This window comes from Schistosoma haematobium, chromosome ZW (genome assembly GCF_000699445.3).
Source record: "Schistosoma haematobium chromosome ZW, whole genome shotgun sequence".
In the NCBI taxonomy this organism is placed as follows: domain Eukaryota; kingdom Metazoa; phylum Platyhelminthes; class Trematoda; order Strigeidida; family Schistosomatidae; genus Schistosoma; species Schistosoma haematobium.
In genome coordinates this window covers 10,943,105-10,961,274 of record NC_067195.1, presented here as the reverse complement: position 1 = coordinate 10,961,274, position 18,170 = coordinate 10,943,105, and the positions used below count along the sequence as shown (strand labels likewise).

Below are 18,170 nucleotides of genomic sequence, written 5' to 3'. Positions count from 1 at the left end.
CGTTCCGATTACCATATACACTTACTAGCATATACCAACCCCAAACTCAATGACTTATTTTTTATCGTAATCTATGTGTGACTTTCACATATTGCACTGAATTTCTGTGTAAAACTAACACTAATAATTTATGATCAGAATGGGGGTTTGTGGAGATTGTGGTAATCGTATTATTTGAATTCATGAGTCGATGTAAACACTATTGGATGTCGGCTCAGTGGTCTAAAATTTAGGCGTTTGCGTGCGACACCGAAGGTCCTGGGTTCGAGTTCCGTATGCAGGGTCGTGGATGGGCACTGCTGAGGAGTCCCGTACTAGGACGAAACAGCAATCCAGTGCTTCCAGGTCTTCGATGGTGATCTAACACTGATATATTCATGAATTCAATTACTAAAGTTACTAACAATTTTTTAATATATTATTTTTTCATGTTTTAAATTCAATCTCATTATGTCACCAATGAGAGTTTTAATCACCCTTAACTGAAGTTAGACCACAACTAATAGACATCAGTTTCATAAAAGATCGAGTTTATAACAAAATGGTAATTGTAAGTATACTTCAAAAGACACGTTAGATTTAGATGGTGGTTGGAGGTAGTCAACAGGAAACCCTGGACCCGGGTTTCGTGCTACTTGGCACTCGTCAGCAAGGTGTACCTGTAATCTTGAGGGAACTGGTGCTCCCTGGCGGATTCGATCTCGTGTCACCCAGCTTCACCACCCAGTGATCAATCAATTGTGATTACATCTCAGTCCTACAGGAGGTTAGTCACGGCTCGGATAGCTCAGTGGTAACGTCTCTGACTGTGAAGCTGGGTGACACGAGATCGAATCCGCCAGGGAGCACCAGTTCTCTCAAGATTACAGGTACACCTTGCTGACGAGTGCCAAGTAGCACGAAACCCGGGTCCAGGGTTTCCTGTAGACTACCTCCAACCACCATCTAAATCTCAATACATAGTGCCCGCAGTGTCGAGTCACCTAGACTGGTGGCCACATTGCGACATGATCGATAGCATTCGATCTGCACTAATAAGGACTAGACAAGCATGAGATTGATCACCACCCAGTGATCAATCAATTGTGACACGTTAAATTTAATTGATCTCCCTAATAACGTTGATATTATGAAAGAGTTTATGGAGTCTTTTAGTGTTAACTCTCTTCTTATTGATGTACTTTTTATTATTTCTGTTGATTTCCTCTGTTACAGTGTATCGGGTAATTTTCCTCTTTGTTTGAACTGAGCCAATACGATTGAAAAAACCACTTTCATTATGTATTGACAAAGTTCATTTTAAAGGTGAACATTTTAGACGAGTTGATGATATTGTTATGCCCACTACCTTGGGACCTCTCTTAGCACATGTACATGTTAAATTGTTGAAAATATGACAACTGAGCCGATCAGCCAAGTAAACCTCATAAAGGAGGTACATGGATGATATGCTAGTCATATTTGATAGGTATTTCTGTGTGATTTGATAATCAAATAGACGCAATAACGTACAGAATCATATTCTACTTATTTATAAAGAAGAAAATAATAACTGATTGCCATTTTAAAATGTACTTTTGAACCAAAGGAGGATAGAACTGTAAAACCATCAGTTTATGTAAAGCCAACCTGGACTGGGCAATATCTTAACTTTCGCAGTTTCTGTTCGTCTGAATACGATTGACGGCTGGTAAGGTTCTATTCCAATAGAATTTAGTGATTATTCACTGCAGATACGTTTGAAGAAAATATAGAACTCCAGACTGAGACATTGATATTGGCCGGATGTCTGTTGAAAGTTATAGATCTGTGTTAAAGTAAGTTAACATCAAAACCACTTCCTAATTCTATCCCAAAGAAAAGACTATATCATTTTAAAATTTAGAGGAATCTCAGATAAAATAATTTTGAGACAGATTAGAAGTAGCCATCGAGAAAATATTTTATACTGATAAATTAACTGTTCTTAGAGAAACAATGCTCAGGGATCCACACACACCAAAGTATAACATAAAATGACATGTCGTAATCCACTGCATTTATATAGAAACGAATACATAGTGAGGAGCAACTGAATAATGCAATCTAGAGTTATGGAACAAGTGCTTAAATGGCTTCAAAATTAGTTATTATCAAATGCTCCGATAAACGTAAGTAGTAGAAAACTATGTTCTCCAGTAGCAAAGCAAACAACTGAAACAAGCTATAGAATTAACCTTAATACATGCTCTATAGTATTATATAGAAATCGTTAATAACAAAAAAGTTTCAGCTATTAAGTATTCTGAATCTTACTTACGTGTACGAAACTGATTTGTTATAACCTTGATTTTGCATTGATAATCTTTAGTCAATGTGCGAACCGATGTGATATGATAATTTTTTTCTATATTTCTTTAACTTTTCTCTTTTATATTTCTAATTATCACTTCATGCTTATTACACCTTTTATTCAATTAAAGTTTATTACTGTTCACATAAAATTTCTTGACAAGTATATGTAGTGTCAAATTGTTCTAAAAGTGTGGCTCAACCACATCATGTATTAGTGATCAACTCGATCTTCTCATTACCGATTGCTTTATACCGAATATAATAAAATATTATTGCCTGTTTAACTAAAATTTTAAATACGGTTACCTGTCATCTACGTTTACTACTACTACTACGACTACAAATGTATATTTATCATCGTCAATATGAAAAAAAAATCCTTATTTCATATGACGTATGACAGGTGATCACAGGTGTCACAAGACGGCAAAATGAGATTTATAATAAAGTAGCCAGACTGATTTTTCATTTTCCAGCTGATCTATCATTAATCTTTATGCATAAATATCTTAGGGTAATAGATAAATTCTGTATGACGTCATTTTCGACATTATCATGACGACAAAATCCCTGACATATAATCATTCGAATATGAGCGCTGCTGTAGAATTTTAAATCACAATGAAGCTTATGTGGCCAGCTGTTCTAACCCCGATTTAGATGAATGTACGAATATGCTATGAACACAAATCTTCCATTTAATTTCGTATACTAACTAGGCTAATCCCGTGTGTGACAGCCGAATGTGGATTGCGTTGAAGGGATTTATTTCAAGCATTCGTTTATTCAGACAGGCGTTCAGGATAAGAAGCGGAAAAGGAAAAGTCAACTCCGTTTTGATAAAGGGTTGCTCAATATTTATAGTTAGACAAAAATAGGCTACAGATATGTAATGAGTTGGTTGATCAATTCACACACATACGCTCATATAAAAACAGTCAAGGTTAATAAGCGAATAATTGATAATGTCAGAATGTGACTCAAGAAGAAGGAATAAAATGGTCTGTTCAGAAGCTAGAATAACCCGTGTGGACTTGAAATAATATCAGACACTACAAAGCTCCCATACAGTTTGAAGTCCTTAATTTCGAACTGGTCCTTTTATAGGTGTCATTTTATGAAGATAATCACTTTTAAATATATGTATTTCTAAGGCAGATGGTCAGCATTCTCGATATATTTAATAAGCATGGCTAGAATTTTAAAATGACAACGTCCTGATTGTTTAAAATATATATAATGGTAAAAATATAGATATATGAACAAAGAATATTCCTTCCAATTAATCCTCTTCAGGTTACATAAACGTAAATCCAAGTTAATGTTAAAAAAAGAGATAACCAAGTCAAAGACATATAAATCCACAATATATACTATTTCAAGATTGTTACCGAAGTATTATATAATTATGAATGCTTAAATGTAAAGTATGCAGTGTTAACTTGTATACATTTATGTGATTTGAAATCGCGAGATTAACAATCAGAATAAATATAGATAATATAGAATGAGGGTAACACTAATGATTATGTTAATCAAATCAAATGTTCGTTCGAAGACTATTTAACCAAGTTAACTGCTCCTGTGTATCAAGTTACATCAGATGTTCTGGTAACTTACATTTCCTTACTACCAAACATCGAGTATAAGTAAGCAAAGGAGTAGTTAAAACAAACAATATTTCTATTATAACCCCTGTGTTAAAAATGGACCACAGTAATTTAGTGTATGAAAAGTCATCCCACAAGAGCTATCAGACTCAGAGTCCTCCAAACGGTAGACGTAATAGCTAAAGGGGTTTTAAAAAACACTGTGTTTTTCGTACAAAAAATCAGCCTTTTCTCTCTTTATATATATGTAGAATAATGTTTCAGGAATTGTGGAATGTTCCCAGTTAACATCCGAAGGAACTTGACTTTCACCATGAGGCGTTCTAGTTCTTCTGAATGAACACCTTCTAACTCCCAGGGCAGAGTTTAAATGGTTTGAATTATTTTTTTGGTCAGCATGTTTTAGCGAGTTAGTTTTCTACGGGATGGGGCCACTAACGCCATCCCTAAACCTCCTCCTTTACCCAGGCTTGGGACCGGCAGTAAATCTAGAAGACCTACAGACGGAGTTATTTGCTAGGTAAGGTACTATAGAACTTTTATACTTTTGCTTGCGTGCATGGATTTTAATGTAATTACGTCTCGTTCTACCAGAAGATATACAAGGAGAAAGATAGAAGTGAAGGGGATGGTGATTTCTGATCACATAACACCTGCCAGTAGTTTGCATGACTTTAGATGCTTATCCACAACCATAATAATTATGACCTAGGAAGATTCACCACACAACTTGCTAACTGCCTTCATCACTCTCCTCAATACAGCAAAGATTTTTCTAAAAGCCCGGGAGAGAATGATGGAGAACAGTGAAGAATAATAGGTAATATGCAAGAATCGACAAAATGTAAGAGTAAATGACGAGTAATCCCAAGAGCACGGAGTCTCTTTATGTTGTAAGTCAGACGGACAACTTTCTTCGATAACAATAAAACATGAGAAGACCAAGAAAGATCAGAGGAAAAAGTAACAACAAGATAATTGACCTTCGAAACTGTGGAGTGGAAAAACAGTAGGATCAAACAACATACCATCTGAAGCACTAAAGTCAGACATTGAAGTGACTTCAAAGATGCTTCACATCCTATTAAGAAAGATTTGGAAGAAAGAACAAGTGCAGACAGAATGGAAAGAAGGACACTTCATCAAGATACCAAAGAAGAGAAATCTGAGCAAATGTGGCAACTACAGTGGCATCACACTACTAACGGTACCGGGAAGCTTCTCAACAGAATGTTGTTGAATCGAATGAAAGGTTCAGTAGACGCCATCTCTGAGATCAACAGGTTGGATTCCGTAAAGATCGATCGTGTACAAACCACATCGCAACATTACGGATCGCAGTTCAACAACTCGCAGATGCATTCCAAATGAAGACCAGTGTCAGAAAAGGCCACTCATTCTCTTACCTTCTCCCCATTCTGTTGGTCGACTGAGTTATAAAGACTTCCACATCTCAGGCGAAGCACCGAACACAATGGACAGCTCGGATGTGGCTGCACGATTTACGCTACCCAGATGACCTAGCTCCTCTATCCCATACACACCAACAAATGCAGGTGAGGACAGCCAGTGAAGCAGCATATTCTGTAACGATAGGCCTCAACATACACAAGGAAGAAGTCAGATCCTAAAGTTCAACACAAGGAGCACTAACCAAATCACACTTGATGAAGAAGCTATAGAAGAGGTGGAAAGCTCCATGTACCTGAGCAGTATCATTGATAAACAAGGAGGATGTGATGCAAATATAAAGGCAAGGATTAGCAAAGCGAGACCGACATTCCTATAACTGAACAAAATGTGGAACTCAAAGCATCTGCCAGCCAACATCCAAGTCAGAATCTTCAATGCGAACGTGAGGAAAGTGCTATTATACTGAGATGAAACTTGGAGAACTACTACAACCATCGTCAACAGTGTACAGGTATTTGTGAACAATCGTCTACGCAACGTCGACTGGACGTTCGTTTGTCGGATAGCATCAGCAAAACTCCACTGTGGGAGAGAATAAACCAGCTTCCATCTGAAGAGGAAATTAGGAGAAGATGCTGAAGATGGATAGCACATAGGTTGAGGAAACCAACAAACTGCTTCATCTTCGTCAGATGTGTTACACAACATGTTAGACACATTTCTCTCCTACACATAACGTCGGTTTCAGCTGGTGGATTTTAATTGTTCGGCTAAACACAGGTGCCGTATGCTAACTCTACGAACCAGCTTTCTATTGAATGGCATGGTAGTTTTATGAAATTCAGCTGCAATCGTGTAAACTGCTTCTTTCCATCTAAAGCCCAACTCTACAATATGTATATCTATGATTTGTATACCACAATGGAGATATAACTGATGTTATTCATTAACAGTAACTCTACTCTATAAATTTCATTCATTAAAAACCTTCATACTAACAAAACAACTTTCCACTCTTTTATCGATACCCTACTTTAATTCTTTGAAATGTTAATTAGCTCTATTTATTATCATGCAACGTATACTAAATAGTTGACAGACGTTAAATAAAATGTTTTTAAACCTTAACATACAACGTTGGCATTATACTAAATCATATGTTATATATTGAGTAAGTCTGGGTATCCATCAATAAATTTAAGATGTTTAGTTACTCATAAACATGTCAACCTCAACATATCTGCAATCTATAATTTGATAACTTAAGAAATGACAATGCTCAAAGTGAATAAATCATAAACATATAAGTAAAACACTTACATTACACAATTAGTTGTTATCATTCCGTCAACCGATTAGATTTACACCATGCTATTTTTAGTAAAGCGACTGATCATACTAATTCTTTACAAAAACAGAAAGAAAGACTACTAATTCATAATAATACAAAATGCCTTAAGTATAAGAATCAGTGATTGGAAACAAAAATAAATTATATTCATGATTGGTATTAATTACATGAAAATGTTTATTCTTAATGCAGAGTTTTGTTGAATAAGTCAGGAATTCCGTTATCACTTTTATTTAATGAGAAGACTTATAATTAGACATATTTTTCCTCTTAACGACTTCCAAGTATCAATAGTCGAATATGTAAGGATTGTTGGATATCATGAACATTCCATTTTAAAAGTAAAATTTCAATGTGGTGGATGCAACGTTTGGTCAATAAACACAGATGATTGTATTAATAAGACTTTGTAATTTCCCGTTAGTGATATTTTGTAATACAATTTATCAGTCTGTGTTGATAAATATAAGCATTCTGAGTCAATTGTCTCGATATAGTTCTACGTCATAAGTTGTGGCACATTTGACACATTGCTAGCTGTGGAATCTCCAGGACACACGCTTAAACATCAACACTAGGACGCGTGTACACAAAGCTGGGAAGTCCAAAAAAGAACGGAACTCATGTCCTGGATTCCATTGCGAGTCACATGCTGAATATATCTGAACAACTGACTAAATTTGAGTAGATTGAGTACAAACCGATGTTTCGAAACATTTTTGACCTCAGAATAGTAATCAAACTAGTTGGATATATGGAAATACTTGATTAACTAAGACATCGTATCAGCAGCAATAAACTGCTTGATAACCAATCTCAACATGAATACAGAAACTGCGTTTGAAAGTCATCACGGAAACAACAATATACTGACCTACGATTCACTGTCTACTGATACAGTAACTTCATTGAAACTACAAGGCTGAATTACTTGTCTGATGAAAGCATGCAAAATCTATTTTACTGATGGTTTTCGAGATGTATTTCATCTGTGATGGACTAATAACAGTTGGGAGAGAAGTTAGCATGATGAATTGGTTAGTGAAACTTGGATCTACTAAGATGGTTCCTCAAATTAATCAACCACCTTGAATAGTGTTCGTGCATTATAATGTCTTCAGTATTTTAAACTGGGACTCACTGAAGAGTAGAAATCAGTGGTGTATTACTTAGAATGACATGGCTCATATTCAAATGCAGATATCCAGATTTGTTTACAATATTATAGAAGATTAATCAAAAAAGAAATAGCCAGACACTCGATGAGTAATTATCCTAAATTTGTCATATCATTTTAGTTTATTCAAACATTTTGTCTATATTCTCAAATTCTCATAAGTGATGTTTCATTTTCCTACCTACACGATGCTGAATAAGCTTTGAAATCGTTCTATTTATTCCGTTTTAAAATATAATACTGGTCACACTGTTGAATATAGTTGAGATAAATGTGCTTAATAGTGACTAGCTTCGAGAGGGAATTTCCTAGGTTCTAGTGAGAATCTGCAACCAATGGAGCTAATCTATGCCAAGTGTGATGCAGTTGCCCACCGAAGATAATAGAAGATGGTCACGCAATTTTGTGAATGGATTAAGTTTAAACATTAACACCGTTGGGTGTCGGCTCAGTGGTCTAAATGTTGCGCGTCCACGAACAAGCCTGAAGGCTCTGGGTTCTATTCCCACGTACTGGATCGTAGATACTCACTGCTGAGAAGTTCCATACTCAGATGAGCCCGCCGTTCAATACTTTCAAGTTTTCAATGGTGGTATAACTTAGATAGGTTCATGATTTAAATGCAGTTTAACAATCTCCACACACCAAAACTGAAAAATTCAGTGAATTGATTGAAGTTAGTAATATAAACCATTGAGTTCCAACTCTGATCTAAATGCTATACGCTTGCTGTGGAGCCTGAAAACATGAATTCGATCCAGTTAGGATCTCCGAGGCTCACTGTGAAGGAGTCCTCATTTCCAGTGCTTTTCTAATGGAAATCAACCCTTAATGTAGAACTTCAAACTCAACAATCTACACATTACCTCATGAGAGATTCCTCAGAGTTATGTCGTCTGATTTCATAACCAAGTATTTTCAATGGGATTATTAGTAGCTGTAGCCTCTACTCGTCTACTCTTTACGATTGAATTTTAACACACAAATCCTAGCAAATCGTAATCATATGATTGATATTTTGTATCAGATTCCAAACTATTATTTCCTAAGCTGTTTATAGTTTATGCGAAGTTTTGAAACACGGTGAATTCACTTTATTCTGAAAATTTGGTTCATTTATTGTTCATAGTTAAATTCTGTTTTCTTTGTTACATTTAACTAACAATCATTTTTAGAAACTTAAATTGTCATAGTCTTTCATCAAAATAAGTAGAAAGTAAGATTTACTGAAGAATTCCAATTTGAGGTAAAAAAAAATTAGAGCGCAGTTACTGAAGATCCTAGACTATTAAATAATCATCCTGTTTTTATTCATATATTCACAGTAATACTAATTTATGATAGAAGCGACTGAATTGCACTTTCTTCAATCTTATGATCACTAAGATGGCTTACATGTCTATTATACTGGAGAAAAAGTGAAATAATTTTTTTTATTTACACCGGATTATTTAATTAATTTTATTTTTATCAGTGATGATGAGAGATTTTCAAATTTTTAAATATTTGTCTCAGTTCACCAAGCAACAGTTCTACTGTTTATTAGTTAATTTTTAGTTATATGCGTAATGATAAAATATTGTGTTTATTTTTTCAAACTTTGAACAGATTTGCAACATTCGCCAACCAATAGACTTTTCACTTGAAGAAAAGTTAGCAGCACAAAATTTGTCAGAGAAATCACAAATGTTAACTAAACTCAAAGAAAGAGATTTAGATTTAAAGGAAATATCACAAATTAAATTTTTAAAGACTCTTTCAAAACGCCGTTCCCATATTGATTGTGCTTCAATGCAAGAAGCTAGACGAATAGCTTTTAACAATTACTATGAAAAAATATTATCTAGACAATGTTTAAATTTAACTTCATACTCGAAAGAACTATACAATGAAGAGGATGAAGACATCACTTTATTAAAAGAGAAATTGATAACTATGGAGCAAACTTATTCACAAATTCAAACTGAAGCATCAACCAAGAAGAATTTAGGAAAAACAAGCAAAGAAAAACTCACAAAACACCGCAAAACTGATAAAAAGCAAAAATTACTACAAGCAAGTGAAGATCTTTCTTTTGTAAAACCCCAAGAGACGATTAAATTACCGATAATTACTAATAATAAAGAGTCGGATTTACTTCTTAATCAAAGGATAAATGGATTTTTTCCAAAGGTTATTCTACTTGAAAGTGGACGTTCAAAGTATGGCTGGGCGCCTAATTCTTTACTTCTTCGCAAATATTATTCAGGAATAACTCACTCAGGAGTAGATGATAAAAGAAATGCGAATGAAGTCAACTGGGCTGACGTTGAAGCAAGATTAGCTAGGTCGGGTATTAACGGATTGCAAAGTACACTAACTTCGGACTCGAGTATAGGTTGGATAGTGGAGTCAGACAAAGAATTAACAATGTTCAGTAAAGAAATGAGTGACGGGGATATAACCGATGAGAATACAGATAAAAAGTTGCTTGCAAGTAGATTCCGGGATATAAACAACCCAATGAATACTTTATTTAGTATATCGACGTTACAAAATGAGATAAGTACTGAGATCGAACAAAGTCAAATGTCTATAACTGAAAAGTCAACACCATCGTCAAAAAAACGTGAAGCACTAGCCAAAAGTGATCTTAAGCAATCTTATTTGAAGGAAACAGATTTATTGTCTAATTTAATTGAAAGACAAGCACCTGGTCGTCCAAAATATGAACGAGAAAATACTGTTTTCTTGACAGAATTCAGAAATACAGATTCTCCAGGGAAAATCGACATATTTGTACTGCCTGAGTTCTTGCAATCCTTTAGAAATTCTAGATGGCTGTCTATTATGGGATTACTAAATGGTCAAGAACCTGAAGGATGGTCTGATTTTAATGCAGGTTCTAACGTTGACTGCTTTATTCATTGGCTGTTTTGGACAAATATTATACCAAAACTATGCTTACAAGCAACTTCACCATCTACAGAGGATGAAGATCCGTATCTTTGTCAGACTGTTTCCCAATTTTGTACAGATTTTAAAACACTTTACACAGATCATCAGTTATCTGACAAGTACATTCCCGAATTACATCATTGCCTGACAGGATGCGTAATAAATGAATTAGGAAAAACAGTAGAATTCAAAGAATGGAAAATGTTGGAAGCAGTGAGCACACTTTTGATTACACTTGGTTTCCACGATATTGATACAGTGGTTATCTTACTAGTTTTGTATGTGAACGTTCTACTAAACACCGAGAAAAACGATCCACAGGTTCCCGGAGAAATTAAAAATGCTAATTTAACACACTATATTCATCGTTCATTACAGTCACTTGGATTTCAAATTAAATATTGCAATTATCTTGAAGAAGAGCTAAGTAAACTAGGAAATATCGAAAGAAATGTGAAAATCACTCCACCAAAAAAAGTTATCCATCTACATGATTGTATTCATTTGGTGGAGAACATTGAAATATTAAACTGTTGGATTAAATTTTACAGATTATTATCTGTGTGGCTTGAGAATTGGTTCAGACAAAGCAGTGAAATAGCATCAAAGGTTTGTTGAAACTTTACCTCGTTCAAACATAGTTTTTTGTTCATTCATTTTTGTATCAGTTGTTTGAATATTCCCATTGATGTTTAGGATTGCAACTGATCAGTCCCTTATTAGCATATGTGTATCCTATGCGGGTTGCCTCGATATTACCTCTAGTCATAAACATTATAAGCAAAGATGGATGATGGTTAGGATTGGGATCTAGTAAGTGCGTTTCGTCCCATCTTGGATTCATCAGCTGGGTGTACCTGCATCCCATATTTGGTGTTCACTCGGAAACTCGAACCCAGTACAGTTCGATTCAAATGCCATTGCGTTATTCACAGTAGCTAAATAGATAACGCGATGGCATGTGAATCGAACAGTACTGGGTTCGAGTTTCCGAGTGAACACCAAATATGGGATGCAGGTACACCCAGCTGATGAATTCAAAATGGGCCGAAACGCACTTACTAGATGCCACTCCTAGCCACCATCCATTTCTGCTTGTAGACTTCTTTGTGGTAATTCACGCTTAGACTAATGATTGAGGATGCCAAATGAAGGACGTTTAGGAAATTTGTTGACCAGACTCATGTTTTTCAAACAATGCCGATCGCCATAAGCCCATAAGGGTCGTTACTGATGGCCTGTCTTAAACGATAAAAATGACTTTTGAATTCGGATCAACACAACGTTTCTATTAATATATATTCAAATCAGTTGATTGCATCCAGCCATGTGAATCTTCCAGTGACCTACTGAGTTATAACCACGTAAATATTTCTACATCTTACTTACATCCTTTGTGACACCTGTTACCCCTCATGGCCCATAGATAGCCGAGAATCTTTAGACAAACCAACTCTGTCCTATGCTCTCTTTTTCAGTTGCTTCTAAGTACCAATCGTTCTTTTGATAGCTGCCTCCAATTCATTGAGCATTGTGTTCTTTAGCTTATATTTTTTCCTTTGCATTTAGGATTCCAAATTAGAACTTGCCTCGTGATACAGATTGATGATTTCCTCAATGTACGACCTATCCAGCGTCTTCTCCTAACTTCGATAGAAGAATGGAAAGTTGTTTTGTTAGTATGAAGGTTTTTAATGAATGAAATTTATAGAGTAGAGTTACTGTTAATGAATAACATCAGTTATATCTCCATTGTGGTATACAAATCATAGATATACATATTGTAGAGTTGGGCTTTAGATGGAAAGAAGCAGTTTACACGATTGCAGCTGAATTTCATAAAACTACCATGCCATTCAATAGAAAGCTGGTTCGTAGAGTTAGCATACGGCACCTGTGTTTAGCCGAACAATTAAAATCCACCAGCTGAAACCGACGTTATGTGTAGGAGAGAAATGTGTCTAACATGTTGTGTAACACATCTGACGAAGATGAAGCAGTTTGTTGGTTTCCTCAACCTATGTGCTATCCATCTTCAGCATCTTCTCCTAATTTCCTCTTCAGATGGAAGCTGGTTTATTCTCTCCCACAGTGGAGTTTTGCTGATGCTATCCGACAAACGAACGTCCAGTCGACGTTGCGTAGACGATTGTTCACAAATACCTGTACACTGTTGACGATGGTTGTAGTAGTTCTCCAAGTTTCATCTCAGTATAATAGCACTTTCCTCACGTTCGCATTGAAGATTCTGACTTGGATGTTGGCTGGCAGATGCTTTGAGTTCCACATTTTGTTCAGTTATAGGAATGTCGGTCTCGCTTTGCTAATCCTTGCCTTTATATTTGCATCACATCCTCCTTGTTTATCAATGATACTGCTCAGGTACATGGAGCTTTCCACCTCTTCTATAGCTTCTTCATCAAGTGTGATTTGGTTAGTGCTCCTTGTGTTGAACTTTAGGATCTGACTTCTTCCTTGTGTATGTTGAGGCCTATCGTTACAGAATATGCTGCTTCACTGGCTGTCCTCACCTGCATTTGTTGGTGTGTATGGGATAGAGGAGCTAGGTCATCTGGGTAGCGTAAATCGTGCAGCCACATCCGAGCTGTCCATTGTGTTCGGTGCTTCGCCTGAGATGTGGAAGTCTTTATAACTCAGTCGACCAACAGAATGGGGAGAAGGTAAGAGAATGAGTGGCCTTTTCTGACACTGGTCTTCATTTGGAATGCATCTGCGAGTTGTTGAACTGCGATCCGTAATGTTGCGATGTGGTTTGTACACGATCGATCTTTACGGAATCCAACCTGTTGATCTCAGAGATGGCGTCTACTGAACCTTTCATTCGATTCAACAACATTCTGTTGAGAAGCTTCCCGGTACCGTTAGTAGTGTGATGCCACTGTAGTTGCCACATTTGCTCAGATTTCTCTTCTTTGGTATCTTGATGAAGTGTCCTTCTTTCCATTCTGTCTGCACTTGTTCTTTCTTCCAAATCTTTCTTAATAGGATGTGAAGCATCTTTGAAGTCACTTCAATGTCTGACTTTAGTGCTTCAGATGGTATGTTGTTTGATCCTACTGTTTTCCACTCCACAGTTTCGAAGGTCAATTATCTTGTTGTTACTTTTTCCTCTGATCTTTCTTGGTCTTCTCATGTTTTATTGTTATCGAAGAAAGTTGTCCGTCTGACTTACAACATAAAGAGACTCCGTGCTCTTGGGATTACTCGTCATTTACTCTTACATTTTGTCGATTCTTGCATATTACCTATTATTCTTCACTGTTCTCCATCATTCTCTCCCGGGCTTTTTAGAAAAATCTTTGCTGTATTGAGGAGAGTGATGAAGGCAGTTAGCAAGTTGTGTGGTGAATCTTCCTAGGTCATAATTATTATGGTTGTGGATAAGCATCTAAAGTCATGCAAACTACTGGCAGGTGTTATGTGATCAGAAATCACCATCCCCTTCACTTCTATCTTTCTCCTTGTATATCTTCTGGTAGAACGAGACGTAATTACATTAAAATCCATGCACGCAAGCAAAAGTATAAAAGTTCTATAGTACCTTACCTAGCAAATAACTCCGTCTGTAGGTCTTCTAGATTTACTGCCGGTCCCAAGCCTGGGTAAAGGAGGAGGTTTAGGGATGGCGTTAGTGGCCCCATCCCGTAGAAAACTAACTCGCTAAAACATGCTGACCAAAAAAATAATTCAAACCATTTAAACTCTGCCCTGGGAGTTAGAAGGTGTTCATTCAGAAGAACTAGAACGCCTCATGGTGAAAGTCAAGTTCCTTCGGAAGCCACAAGGCCGACGCCCCTTCTAAAAACCAGAGCAACAATTTTTATAGGTACCTGAGACGTCCGAAGAATGTGAGAGATCGGGAAGACCAGTCAAATGACAACGGGAATGAGGAGATACAACTTGGCAGTACTGGAAATCAGCGAAATGCATGGGACTCAAGCTGGACAACAAAAGCTAAATACGGGAGAGATGCTACTATACTCCGGCCACGAAGAAGAAAATGCTCCACATACGCAGGTAGTTTTTCTAATGCTGTCCAAAGTAGGACAAAATGCACTTGTAGGATGGGAATCTCACGGATCGAGAATCATCAAAGCATCCTTCAAAACAAGGAAGGAGGGGATCACAATGAATATTATCCAATGTTATGCACCCACCAATGATAGCAACGACGACATTAAAGACCAATTCTATGAGAGGCTGCAATCAATCATAGAGAAGTGTCCAAGAAAGGACCTCACTGTTCTGATGGGAAATCTAAACGCCAAAGTCGGAATAGACAACACCGGATATGAAGATATCATGAGACGACATGAACTGGGAGAGAGAAACGAAAATGGAGAAAGATTTGCAAATCTATGTGCATTCAACAAATTGGTCATAGGCGGCACAATATTTCCACACAAACGTATACACAAAGCTACATGGATCTCACCGGACCACAGCGCAGAGAACCAAATAGATCATATTTGCATCAATAAAAGGTTCAGAAGGACAATGGAGGATGTGAGAAGCAGGAGAGGAGCTGACATGGCTTCAGATCACTACCTAGTTGTGATCAATTTAAAACTGAAGCTAAAGAAGAACTGGACAACTGGAAATACAACACTACAAAGGTTCAATACAGCCTTCCTTCGAGATACTGACAAACTCAATAAATTCAAGATAACTCTCAACAACAGGTTTCAAGTCTTACAGGATCTACTGAAGAAAGAAGAAACTACTATGGAGGAAAACTGGAAAGGTATCAAAGAAGCATTAACTTCAACGTGTAAAGAGGTTCTGAGCCTAAAGATGCATCATCATAAGGAATGGACCTCTTCAACTCGGAGGACAGAGCTTAAATGGCTTATTTGTTTTTTCTTGTTAGCGTATTTTAGCAGGATTGTTTTCTAAGTGATAAGGATGCTGACTTCATGCCCGACCCTCGTCTTTCACCGAGGCTTGAAATCGGCAGTAACCCTAGAAATGTACAGGCGGAGTTATTTCTACGTCAGATAGCGTTTGATTGGAAATCTGAATCAAACATCGTTAAATAAAATCATTTCAATATCAGATTTTCCGAGATAAGTATCCACTCAACATTAAAATACTTTAATATTAAGCAAGTTTATGATAAATAAATTACCTCATAGATTTCATAGATGACTGTTATTACCAAAATGAGAAATCTGAATGATTCTAATAGTTTGATTGTATAAATATGAACCATGACTGAATTTTGATCTGACTTACCTTAGTATAACATATGACTATCTTAATCGTCTGAATTATTTAAAACATATCAGTCGGTTAGTCAAACGTAACGTAGAACCTGGAACATGCGTACGTCGGTTCGAGTTGCCATCAAATAATTGTTTGGGTTTTGGTGCAGAATACATTGTATAATTATTTCTCAATTTACACAAACTCTCTATATAGCTTTGTGACTGATGATTTCCTTACAAGTGATCTACAGATATAAATGAAATCTGATGCATAAAGATCGACCCAAGAAAACTTGGTCATTAAATTAGCTATTAAAGTGTTCAATTGGTTATTATCTTTAGATGGTCCACATTAAAGTTAGTTGCAAGGAATGCAACTAATTATAATTTTTCATTCACTTTTAATAGTTTTATTATCATTTTGCTTACAACTGAAAAAAAGTTTACAAACCTTTCTCATCAAGTTACTTTCTCGTGTTCATAAAAACCTTTGGATAGAAAACAGAACATGATTTTGTATGGATTTCTCATAGTTTACAGATAATCATTAATAGTTTATGATATTTATAAAATTAAATAAGGCATTATGATTATTAGTAAAATAGAGGATTCACGTTTCATCCTATTCAGAACTTATTAGCTGGTTAAACTTATACTACAATATTGACATCTACACTCGAAACCACTACTAATTATTTTAAAATTCAATATTTTTAACCCGGATATTGAGTCATGATAGCCACTAAGATATTCAGCAGATGTTGCATATTAATAATTACATGTTAGAGTTTGTTTCTTTTTCCGCTAGTAAACAACGCTTTGAATCAATAAGGTACACAAATTTATCACAAAAATAACAATAACTTGAATATGTCAACTCATGATGTTTGCGAATTAAGTAATTTTCTAATGTTACAACAATGATTAAAATATCCAGTCCATAGAATCTTATATCTTTAACAAAGCGTATATTAAAGCTATTCAAATTCATTAAATAGTTTCTTATTATTTCATATAATTAATGAATTTCTGCCTTGTATAATTCATTCAGAATAAATCTTCCAAACTTGGAAATCAATTAAAAAGTATTCTACATACAACAAATAATTCAGCGACTAAAATTAAATCTATAAATAGAGAAGTGAAATGGTCAAAAAATACCAATGAGTTTCGTGAAGAATTCATTACAAGTGATGGTATACAAGCTTTAAATACATTTGTTAATTGGTGTCATGAACAAAGATTATTGAAATTACGTGAACAAGCTAAAGTAGAACAATTACATTTTGATAAATTGAAACAACAGCTTAATGAAACTGAAAAAGAAACTGTCATTCAAATGAAAAATGTTAACAAAGATGATGATATTCAACAGCATAAAGTGGTTATGCTATTACCACCATTGAATGAATTGGAAAGATGTGTTGTACGTTTAGGTGAATCACATGTAACTGAAAGACGTAAATGTTGTGTAAGTTATGTCTATTAACTGACATGTAGTAAGTCCTATTTACTATGTACATTAAATCTATGTTCCATTAGTTAGTGTAATTCATGTACCGAGTGTATATATTAATATCACTGTGTTTGAACTACACTTTAGTTTTAAAGACAGGTAATACTATTTCCAGATAACAGAACTAAGTTAGGTAAAGCTAACGTTGAACCTGTGATCTAATACTTGGTATTAAAGTACATTAACTATTAAGTAAAAAGTTTTTGACAATATACTATATCTATCTTGTAACATAAGCATTAACATAGTTGACGTTGAGAAAAATAGGAATTATATCGATGAAGCTATCTTTCAACGAATTCATTTTCTTAGAATTTACAGCCACATTATATGTGCAACTCCAACCTCAAGAGGTATCCGTCAAGGCTGTCTACTTTCTCCATTTTTGTTTAATTTCATTACAGACATGCTGATGGAAATAACGCTCTTGTCGATTGAACTTTTTGGCATTGATCTCCTACCGGGAGGTCCACTTATAGACTTCGAATACGCAGATGATATAGTCCTATTTGGTGAAGACGCTGATAAAATGCAGTCTTTTGTAGCACTGAGAAACAACGCCAGAATATTTGGGATGCGCTTCTCCCCCTGTAAATGCAAGTTT

The 18,170-nt window shown here is 35.7% G+C and overlaps 1 protein-coding gene across 1 annotated transcript in view; it reads left to right on the top strand.

Annotated features, from left to right (window-relative positions):
- The window catches only part of MS3_00010299 (uncharacterized protein), a gene marked incomplete at both ends in the record, with an annotated part of 37,241 nt that overhangs the window by 14,034 nt on the left and 5,037 nt on the right, over positions 1-18,170 (top strand). The window contains 2 exons of the mRNA XM_035730389.2: positions 9,494-11,431; positions 17,102-17,521. Coding sequence (XP_035585591.2) covers positions 9,494-11,431; positions 17,102-17,521 — 2,358 coding nt within the window. The remainder of the gene's footprint in view (positions 1-9,493; positions 11,432-17,101; positions 17,522-18,170) is intronic.